Source organism: Nomascus leucogenys, chromosome X (genome assembly GCF_006542625.1).
Source record: "Nomascus leucogenys isolate Asia chromosome X, Asia_NLE_v1, whole genome shotgun sequence".
NCBI lineage: Eukaryota > Metazoa > Chordata > Mammalia > Primates > Hylobatidae > Nomascus > Nomascus leucogenys.
Window position 1 is genome coordinate 106397484 of NC_044406.1, and position 10884 is coordinate 106408367.

At 44.1% G+C, this 10884-nt stretch overlaps 1 protein-coding gene and 2 long non-coding RNA genes across 4 annotated transcripts in view; 1 reads left to right on the plus strand and 2 right to left on the minus strand.

The window, feature by feature from the left end:
• LOC115833276 overlaps positions 1-10884 on the plus strand; it is a 46354-nt gene that overhangs the window by 6952 nt on the left and 28518 nt on the right. The window lies entirely within an intron of this gene.
• RHOXF1 (Rhox homeobox family member 1) lies at positions 426-7230 on the minus strand. The gene is made up of 3 exons (XM_030807028.1): positions 6670-7230; positions 4084-4129; positions 426-679 (listed from the first exon to the last, which is right to left on the minus strand). The coding sequence occupies exons 1-3, from the start codon at positions 7050-7052 to the stop codon at positions 563-565; spliced, it is 546 nt and encodes a 181-aa protein (XP_030662888.1). The 5' UTR covers positions 7053-7230; the 3' UTR covers positions 426-562.
• Positions 8244-10884, minus strand: LOC105738141. 2 transcript variants are annotated; one of them, XR_004028715.1, is made up of 4 exons: positions 9613-10884; positions 9462-9511; positions 9170-9309; positions 8244-8359 (listed from the first exon to the last, which is right to left on the minus strand). It is a non-coding gene; the product is annotated as an uncharacterized LOC105738141 (long non-coding RNA). The 2 variants fall into 2 exon arrangements; XR_004028714.1 differs by lacking the exon at positions 8244-8359 and having other exon boundaries at positions 8865-9309.

Below are 10884 nucleotides of genomic sequence, written 5' to 3' on the forward strand. Positions count from 1 at the left end.
GTGATGTGCAGGGCCTATTGTTGACGGCAGCTCAGGGATGTCATTTCATGAAAGATCTCGTCATTTTGTTTAAATGGCTTTCTTTTTTTTTTGATATGGAGTCTCATTCTGTCGCCCAGGCTGAAGTGCAGTGGTGCGATCTTGGCTCACTGCAACCTCTGCCTCCTGGGTTCAAGCCTCCCGTGTAGCTGGGATTACTGGTGCCTGCCACCACACCCAGCTAATTTTTTTTGTATTTTTGATAGAGACGGGGTTTCACCATCTTGGCTAGGCTGGTCTTGAACTCCTGACCTCCTGATCCACCCGCCTCGGCCTCCCAAAGTGTTAGGATTACAGGTGTGAGCCACTGCACCCGGCCTTAAATGGCTTTTTAAAAACAATTTGCACCTATACCCTACTAACCACAATTGGCACACAAAAACAAATACATTGAGAATTTGCCTCTTTATTGATAACATAAGTTCAGAGGAGATAAGGGTAGCCTGAGCGGCATGGGCAGCCCAGGTGTCAGTGGCACCAGGAAAACCCATCTCCAAACTAGCTCCTGAAGAAGGATGGCATTCTAGGGCTCGTCCAAGACGATGTAGACACAGTCGTCTGGATCAGCAAGTAGTTCACTGGCGAGCATTAATCTCCTCTGATGTCGCCTGCATCTGGCCCTTTTATTCTTAAACCAAACCTACAATCAGAAGGAAAAGGGGATTGGTTTAGTATATTGAACAGTTAATGCTGTAATAGAAAAACACAGGATGCAACTTTATATGCTATTGAGATTTTAAACTGCATCAGGAGAAGCTATTTCCCTCATTGCTAAAATACCTTAGGAAAGGTAACAACATAGCCTGTGGCCCTTCAGCTCACCCTTAGTGAGGACCAGCTTTGTGCCAAGTCCTGGAATAAGCTTATTACTTTGTATCTCTCTTCTCCATTTTATTTATTTATTTATTTATTTATTTATTTATTTATTTTTTGAGACAGGGTCTTGCTGTTTTGCCTGGGCTGGGGTCCAGTGGTGCAGTCATAGCTCACTGTGACATTGAACTTATGGGCTCAAGAGATCCTCCCACCTCACCCTCCCAAGTAGCTGGTACTAGAGGTACATGCCACTATGCCCAGCTGTTTTAATTTTTCTGTAGAGACAGGGTCTCGCTATGTTGCCCAGGCTGTTCTTGAGCTCCTGGCCTCAAGTGATCTTCCCACCTTGGTGTCCCAAAGTGTTGGGATTACAAGCGTGAGCCACTGTGCTCAGCCCCAATTTTAATATTCTTTAATGGTTACTTCCAGGTATTGGATGCAGTTCTGGCTTATGAGTTGTTCCAGGTCCTTGCTGTTAATTCAATGCCTGGCAACAGGGTAACAAAAGATGTGCATCTGACAAGTGACCATCAACTATCCAGCTGCCTCCTGCTCCCTCCTCACTAGGGAGAGTTTCATCTTGTTTGTGGGAGAAGTTCGGCATGGTAAAAAGTGGGCCTAATTTCAAATCGTTTTCAGGAGATTGTTTTAAAAATCCATCTTTAGTATGTAGTAAATAATAGGAAAGAGCACACTGGAATTTTAGACAGGTTTCCTTCCAGGATGTCTAAGGGATCATTCGTCCTCTGACAAGAGAGGCCTGCACACTGCCTTGATATTTTAGCCTGTAGCATTAAGGAAAGTTGAAACCAACTCGACTCAAATTAACTGAAATTCTCAAAAATCTTTGCTCACCCAATAGTTTAGGGGAAACAGGTATACCATTGTCACCAATGCCAAATCTTCGTTCTCCAATCTGCTGCACTCTCCAAACCTTCCTGGGCTCAGGACAAGGTCAGCTCACTCTGTTTTAGCTACAGCTCCAGGATCCTGGACTGGAGGTTCTGTAGCCCAGTAAGGCAGGGCCCCCCTAGGCCCTGCTACTCAACCAGGAGATCTGAATCCCACCCCCTGTTCCTAAGGCAGAAAGGTGGAACCAGCATTTTAGGAAGATGGTTAACATCAATGTGGGGGAAGGGTCACAAATATGGCTCCTCCTTAAATATCTGCCAACAATTAAAAAGCAAACAGACAAAAAGAACCTGAGAGTTAGATGTCACTATCCTCTCAGCATCCTAGTTAATGGAGTTTATATTGTATTTATTACTTTCAAAAGTTCTCAAACTGCAAATTGTAAGCGGCACAAAGGGCCTTCTTTCTCTACCTGACACGTCTTTTTCACTTTCCCATTTAAGGATTTGCAGTATTTCTGCTGCATGAGGCCAGTCTCTAAAAGTCTAAAAGAGCTCATTTTGGGAGCTTTCAAGTGTACCACTGGTCAAATATCTATAAACATAACCAAAGTGTACAGTGGGCTAACTGATATGTTCTGATATTAGGTCTGCATTCCCAATACTGGTTTCATAAACCAGTTGCATTCCATCTGCAAAAGCTATGGGGAAACTATGTATTACTTTCTTGGGGGAAATTTATGCTGTATAGTTTGGAGATACATGAAAGCATTCTGGCTCTTCCCTTATTTGTATCTTGTGGCTCACATTCTTTTCAGAGCACTAAGGAGAGAACATTATGTCGACCCAGGGAGGGGAAAAGAAACTCATTAAGCCTTGTTTTTCTTTTCCTCTGAGTTTGCCTTACCAGCCAGAGGAAAGTGATCCCAACCTCTTTTCAACTTCTCCAACCCGAACCAGGTGTAATTGTGAGCCCACCCTTTGCCATTAGGATGCCAGCACTCAGTAACCCGCTTTGTTAGTCTGCTTTTTTGGACAACCCACCACCACATCTGCAGTGCATTTCCCTCACTACACTCACACATGCACTCTGCATAAAAGCTAATAATAAGGTCATCCTGATTTTTGTTTTCTTTTCTTTTTTGGGAAAACATCACTTTGATACTATGTATGGTTTTCTTTGGTCGTAAGTGGTCATCATTTGAATCCTATGACCTACAAATTAGTTAACATTGCTTAAAGGAATGAAAAGTATTTGAAATTAACATGGGTGTGAATCTACCCTAAAATGAGGGCCACCTCTCCAAACAAATTCCAGAAAACCCACTTCAAAAAAGTACCACCAAAAAGAAATATAAATCCTTAGATGGATAGAAATTCCTCAAGAGAACAGCCACTTAAACATTTAGTAGTTTCATAATGTTGAATTTGTACAGTATGTGCAAAGCCTATTTTGACCATATTTCTCTCTAACCTTTTCACCCTTCTTGGTCAACTGAAATGAATTCAATATTACTCATTTTGTTTGCTTCATTCTTTAGACAATTTTCCAAAGCATACAAACCTTACAAACCTTCCTCAATTTCAAAATAATGTGACTATTTTAGCAATCTTTTCAGGTTGACAGATCAAAGTATTTTAGAAAATTAAAACTTAGGGCTGCTACTCTCTATACTGCTTTACCAATAACTTAAAAAGAAACGAAGAGGGACCAGGGGCTTGGACATATAAGCTATCTTCCCATCAATCTCAGCTTAACTAAATATACATTATTTAGTCATGTAATGTGTTCTGTGGGTGAATTACTCCCTCATCCCAATATTTATAAATTCACTCATTTAGCTAAGTGTTTATGCCTGGCTTTAAATAATTTAGTACACTTGAACCCTCTTATAACCCTGCTCCTCCCTGCATTAACTTGAATACTTCTAAGGTAAGACTGAGCCCCACCATGACTCTACACAGAAATTGTTCCTAAAAGATACCTGTGTTAGAAGGAGTTGAATTTTATTTATTGGGTACATACATATATGTATGCATGTATTATATATATATATTATACATATATGTGTTTCATATGTATGTATTTGTTTAATTTTGTATACAGATTAGGAGAAGCAGTTTTTGTTTTGTTTTTCCTTTAGGAAATCATGTTCCCTAATTGGAAGGGGAAAGAGGAAAGAACCGTAAGTTGGGGCTTACTCCCTTTTTTACTGACAAGGAACTCAAACTTCAAAACTTATTTGCCAACATAAAAAAGACAATAATAAAAACAACAACTTTACAACGTTCAGGACAAAGCCCTCAAAGCCTTCAGTGCCCCGAAGCAGGTTTTAGAATGGCTGTCCTCTCAAATTGCTTTTTCAAGTGTACTGACCCGCACTTTGTCTTCAGTCACACCTAAGCTTTCGGCAAGTTCCCTTCTGTGGACAGAAAATCACACATGGTTAGTATTCAAAGTTGTGGACGAAATGAAATATATAGTATGTACTATTTACTTCATGTTTGTTTTACAATTTATAATCTCCCCTCACACCTCCCCCAAGTATATACTTTTCTCTAATTCCCAGCTCCATGGTTGCTTTAGAAATTGTTTACCCTCATCACGAAATTTAAGGTGACGTTAACAACTCAGTAACCAAGAGAAATACTTTTTTTAAAAAAATTGAGACAAGTTCTCACTCTGTCTCCTAGGCTGGAGTGCAGTGGCGTGATTTCAGCTCACTGCAACTTCCGCCTCCAGGGTTCAGGCAATTCTCGTGCCTCAGCCTCCCGAGTAGCTGCGATTACAGGCACATACCACCATGCCCAGTTGATTTTTGTATTTTTAGTAGAGATGGGGTTTTGCCATGTTGGCCAAGCTGGTCTCGAACTCCTGCCCATCTCAGCCTCCCAAAGTGCTGGGATTTGGGGCATGAACCACCGCACCCGGCCAAGATGAATAATTTAATGCATTATTATTATTTTTATTATTATTATTTGAGACAGGGTCTCACCGTCATCTAGGTTGGAGTGCAGTGGCAGGATCACTGCTCACTGCAGCCTCCATGTCCTGGGCTCAAGCGATCCTCCTGCCTCAGCCTTCCAAGTAGCTGGGAGTACAGGCACACACCACCACACCCACCTGGCTAATTTTTAAAGTTTTATTTAGAGATGGGGTTTCGCCATGTTGCCCAGGCTGTTCTTGAACTCCTGGACTCAAGCAATCTTCCCACCTCGGCCTCTCAAAAGCGCTGGAATTACAGGCCCGAGCCACCGTGCCTGGCCCTAATGCACTATTTTAATAAATAACAATTAATGCAAAAATCTGTGATGAGGACCAGGCGCTGTGGCTCAGGCCTATAATCCCAGCAGTTTGGGAAGCCGAGGTGGGCAGACTGCTTGAGCCCAGGAGTTTGAGACTAGCCTGGGCAACATGGCGAAACCTTATCTCTACACAAAAAAAATACAAAAATTAGCCAGGTGTGGTGGCCTGTGCCTGCAGTCCCAGCTACTCAGGAGGCTGACACGGGAGGATGGCTTGAACCCAGGAAGCAAAGGTTGCAGAGAGCTGAAATCGCACTGCTGCACTCCAACCTGGGCCACAGAGAGAGGCTCTGTCTCAAAACAAAACAAAAAAAACAACCAAACAAAAAAAAAACTATGATGAACAAATTATCAAAATTTTAAATAAAGGAAGGATCTAGCACTGTAGTTGCATGATAGTACCTCATTCTCCTTACCCCAATTTCAATAAAATTTTATTTCTAAAAACAGACCAGAGCTGGGTGTGGTGGCTGACTCCTATAATCCCAGCAACTCAGGAGGCTGAGATGGGAGGATTGCTTGGGTGACAGATCCCCCACTCAACAACAAAAACAACAACAACAACAAAAATAGGCCATCATCACAGGGAATAAAAGAAAAAATAGATAAATTGGACTATATCAAAATTTAAAACTTCTGTATATCAAAAGATACAATGAACAGAGTAAAAAGACAACTCATAGAATGGAAGGAAATATTTGCAAATCACATCTGATAAGGGGTTAATATCCAGAGTATATAAAGAACTCCTACAACTCAATAACCAAAAAAAAAAAAAAAAGAAAGAAAGAAAGAAAAACACTCAGATTTTAAAATGGGTAAAGGACTTAAAGAGACATTTTTCCAAAGAAGATATACAAATGGCCACTAAGCACATGAAAGGATGCACGACATCACTAATCATTAGGGAAAGGCAAATCGAAACTACAATGAAGTATCACCTCACACCCATTAGGATGGCTATGTAAAAAACCCCAGAAAATAACAAGTGTTGGTGAGGATGTGGAGAAACTGGAACCCCCATGTACTGTTGGTGTGTATGCACCCGTATCTATAAAATGGAATATTATTCAGCCTTAAAAAGGAAGGAAATTCTAATATATGCTGAGATATGGATGAACCTTGAAGACCTTATGCTAAGTGAAATAAGTCAGTGACAAAAATGCAAATACTGTATGATTCTACTTACATGAGGTACCTAGAGTAGTCAAAATCATAGAGACATAAAATAGTAGAATGGTGGTTGCCAAGGGCCGGGGAAAGGGGGAAAAGGGGAGTTGCTTAACTGGTATAGAAATTTAGCTTGGCAAGATGAGAAGAATTCCAGAGATCTATTGCACAACAATGTGAACATACTTAACACAACTGAACTCTATACTTAAAAAGTGGTTTGGACGGTAAATTTCATATTTCCGTGAATTTTACCACATCTTTAAAAAAGGGAGGCACAAACTAGTTTCCAGGTTTCATGCACATAAACATTGCAATGAAACATTTACCTTGATGTCCAGGAGGTAAATATCCCCCTCCACACCAGTACAAAGGCAGGCAAGGACCTCCAGTGGCTTTTTCCTCATGATTGGGTGGGGCAAGGGAGAGAAAAAGATGCCTCGAAACGAACTTGGAGATCTCGCGGCTCCTGGAGCAGGCCACTTACCTTGTGGTCACATCAGGGTATTGAGTGTTTTGGAAAACACTTTCCAGCTCCTCCACCTGCAACAGCGTGAACTTCGTGCGCTGCATTCGTGGCTTCATGTTCTCGGGCTGCTCCTGGGCCAGCTCCTCCCCGGGGCGCTGCGGCTGCTGCCTAGGCGCTTGGTTTCCACCGCCGCCCTCGTGGATCACGCCGCCATCGCGGTTCATGCCGTTCTCGTGGTTCACGCTGCCCTCAGGGTTCGTATTACCCATGAGGCCTGGAGCTCCTTGGCCAACATGGCCTTCTGCCCTTGATGCTGCCCCCAGCCCAGGTATGGGGCTTATTGTTACCTCGTATACATTCAGGCAGTAGAACCTGGTGTCATGGACGAGCGAACGCGCCATGGCTGGAGCGCTGCACCCCTACACAAACTCTGTGGCGTCTGCAGCTGGAGTGGGGGTAGAGGGTGGAGCTAGTTCCTGTTCTCATGCTTGGTATTGGTTACAGTTGCAATGAGTGGGACTTGCTTGTGCGCACAAGCAAGAGAGGGAATGGAGAGGAGTGGGGGGATGGGAAGTTGGGGGATGAGGGTGGGGGTTGGGAGTTGGGGGGTTGCAGGTGGGAGTGGGGGGTTGTGAGTGTGGGGTGGGGTGCAGGTGGGGGGTTGGGGTGTGCATGGTGAGGGTGGAGGTTGCGAGTGGGGGGGTTTGGTTGGGGGGTGCAAAGCTGGGAGGGGGTTGCAGGTGGGGATGGGGATGTGGGTGGAGGGTGGGGGGTGCACAGTGAGGGCGGGGGTTGCGGTGAGGGTAGGGGTTGCGGGTTGGGGGTGGGGGTTGCGGGTGGGGGTACATGGTGGGGGTGGGGGTAGCGGGTGGAGATGGGAGGTGTGGGTGGAGGGTGGGGGTTGTGGGTGAGGGGTGTGTGGTGGGGGTAGGGGTTGTGGGTGGGGGTGAGGGGTGTGGTATGGGTCGTGGGTGGGGGTGGCAGTTGAGGGTGGAGTGTGGTGGCCAAAACATAGGGGCAGTGTGGAGAAAAAAGGGCCAATAGGAAGCATATATGTATGCAACATGGGGCCCCAGCTTGCAGCTTTGCTGACTACACCCTACTCGGGCCTAGTTATTACCCTGAGGAAAGCTGATTTGGGGGCTCAGTGGGGAAGTGAGATCTCACGGTGACCACAGGACCTTGAATAAAAGTTTGGAGAATATCTCATGGCCTGACCCTCCATATTTGGCAGCATGCACAGGGCACGGGCTATTAACTAAGCTGAAATGATTGACAAGGGGGCTGCTTGTGGCCGGGCGCGGTGGCTCACGCTTGTAATCCCAGCACTTTGGGAGGCCGAGGCGGGCGGATCACGAGGTCAGGAGATCGAGACCACGGTGAAACCCCGTCTCTACTAAAAATACAAAAAATTAGCCGGGCGTGGTGGTGGGCGCCTGTAGTCCCAGCTACTCGGAGACGCTGAGGCAGGAGAATGGCGTGAACCCGGGAGGCGGAGCTTGCAGTGAGCCGAGATTGCGCCACTGCACTCCAGCCTGGGCGACAGAGCGAGACTCCGTCTCAAAAAAAAAAAAAAAAAAAAAAAGGGGGGCTGCTTGTTCAGAGTTCCAGCAAAGGCACTGAAAGCAGAGCCGCCATGCTCTCTTCAGTGCTGGGATCGGGATCTTGGAGGTGGGCATGCAGAGCATTCTGGGTGGTAAGATGTGCTCTGCAAGAAATCCAACGCACCCTTTGAGAAAGTCAACACAGAATAAACACGAGGCTGAATCTGTTAGCCTGAGACTGAATATCTTTGGCTATGCAAGAGAAACCTGTACTCATGGCAAAAAGGAGTGCTATAAGGACAAGCAAAAAATAAATAAATACATAGGATGGTATAGGAAGAGTCCCAGTAAGGGCATACCTGCCAAAAATCTCCAATCTTGGGATGGAGATTTGGGATCTATGGATATGCAGCTTACTAGATGTGGGGCCACTTCTGCTCCACAGAGCCTCGTAACTACACAGCCTTCCTACCACTGACCCCAATAAGCCCAATTACAAAGAAAAACCCTGAAGAGCCTGGTGCAGTGGCTCCTGCACTAGTCCCAGCTACTCAGGAGGCTGAGATGGGAGGATCACTTGAACCCAGGAGTTTGAGGCTGTGGTGAGCTAGAATCACGTGGCAGCACTCCAGCCTGGGCAACAGACAGAGGCCCCTTTTCTCTAAAATAATAATAAAATAAGAAATAAAATGAAAATGAAAGAAAGGAAAACGCTAAGAGAGTCTGTCATGAGGAAGGGCATGGAGACGTTTTCTGAGGGTGGACAACTCATGAATCCTTAATTTTTCTAGAGATTGTGTGTGTGCTCTTAAGTGATGTTATGTACTTTATTTTGTTTTTTCAAAAATATTTTAAAAAATTTTATTTTTAAATGTTCTTTTAAAAACGTTCTGTACCTATTTATATCTATTGGTTATTTGAGGTTTTTTTGGCAGCATATATAAATATACAGACCCTTTGAGTCTGTAGCCTACCAAGAGCGATAGCTCTGGTCTTCATGGTGATTCTGAGCATGGAAAGGCCCTTGCACTTGGCAGCATGACAAGGACTAAGCCACTCGCCCCATTAATTGACTGCCATCCACTGGGCTAAGTGAGATGCTTGCGTTCTATCCCTAGTGAAAGAAGAGAGAGGAAGAAGAAGAAAAATAGAAAGATAATAAGAAAATAGAAAAAGAAATGAAGAAATGTACATTGTGGGGAGCAGGAAAGGACTACCAGTAATGGGAGGCATCAGCTAGGAGCACAGATCCGAAGCATGACTCACTGTGTGTCCTGGGTTACTGGATGAATCTATCTGGTTCTCAACTTCCTCACCTATAAAATGGAGATAACAACAGTGTCTCGATCATAGGGTTTTCATGAGAGTTCAATGAGGCAAGGCATACATGTAACTGAACACAGCTCCGACCGCTCACCACTTGCAGAGTCCAGTGAACAAGAACGACGTCTGGTAGAAAGAAAGTGGCTTTATTCCAGAGCTAGTTGAGGGGAAGTAGTACAGGCTGCCTTAAGGAAGCCACTACAGCCTTTGGGGCAGAAGGCAGGAGCTTTGAAAGGGGGGCTTGGCGTGAATGGCATGCAAGGGAGAGGGCGATGAAGTGCAGAGTCTACGTGACTTGCTTCAAATGTCTTATCTATCAGGTGGTCTGGCTGGCACCGTCACGGGCAGAGCTAGGTTGTAAGTTGAGGCAATCTCAATTTGCCTCCTGGTAGGAGAGAGTTCTGGAGGTTCCTGGTTTGCTTTAAGGTTTGGTCTCTGTAACTTTTAAGTAAACATGTAGTTAGATAAGCTTGCTGCGTTGGGAGTGTCTGATGGAGAGAAGGTAAAGGTTATAATTGCATTCCCAAAGAGCTAAGTAGGAGGTGCGAGGAAAGGAAAAAGGAAAAAATAATTCATTTGATTGTTTAAAAAAGAGGTACTTGGTTACATATAGACTGTTTTATTCTTTTTCTTCAACTCCAAATAGTCAATTTATCAGCAAATCCTGTTGACTCCGCCTCAGAAACACATTCCCAAACCTTTAATTTTTTTCTCTGACATGCTTAAGATAATCACTATTGTCTTAAACCTGGGATATTGCATTAGTGTCGTCTCTCTGCTTTCACCTTTTTTCTCCTATAAACATTCTCCACCCAGCAGCCAGAGTGATCTGATGATGAAAATGTGAATTACACCATGGTGCCCCTGCTTATCACTTTCATACTGCTTGTTCTTGGGTTGGGTCCAGAGTAGGTACTTAATACATGGTAATGCTTATTACATTATTATTTGCTCTGGTATCTAGGAATAAGATATATTAGGCCAAGAAAGAAAATCTATCTGCTGAGTGAAAGACACACTCTCCTGGCACATTTCCTGGCCCAGGGCTCATACATGCAGCAGCCAACATAGGCTTATTGACGGAAGCACATATAGGTACATAGAAACGTGGTACATGTATTGTTTTCACAAGAAGATGCTCTATCTTTATTACATGCTGCCAGAGGATAACAATCACTCTCTCTCTTTCCCTTGTGAATAAAAAAATATGAAAGTGAGCCAAGTAGGAAATGTGAGGCTGCATGATCTGGTCATTTGTGAAATTGTATAATTAAGCACCTCAATCCTCAAAACACCTCTATGAATTAGGTATGATTGTTATCTCCATTTAAAAAATTATTAAACCAAGGCAAGATGAGAATAAACT

Bases quoted from the DNA above. Each gene is read 5' to 3' on its own strand.
- RHOXF1 (XM_030807028.1), bottom strand. From the start codon at position 7,052: ATGGCGCGTTCGCTCGTCCATGACACCAGGTTCTACTGCCTGAATGTA. The intron at 4,130-6,669 runs GTAAGTGGCCTG...TTCTGTCCACAG, and splicing joins TACCCTGATGTGACCACAAG to AAGGGAACTTGCCGAAAGCT. The intron at 680-4,083 runs GTCAGTACACTT...TTCTGATTGTAG, and splicing joins TGACTGAAGACAAAGTGCGG to GTTTGGTTTAAGAATAAAAG.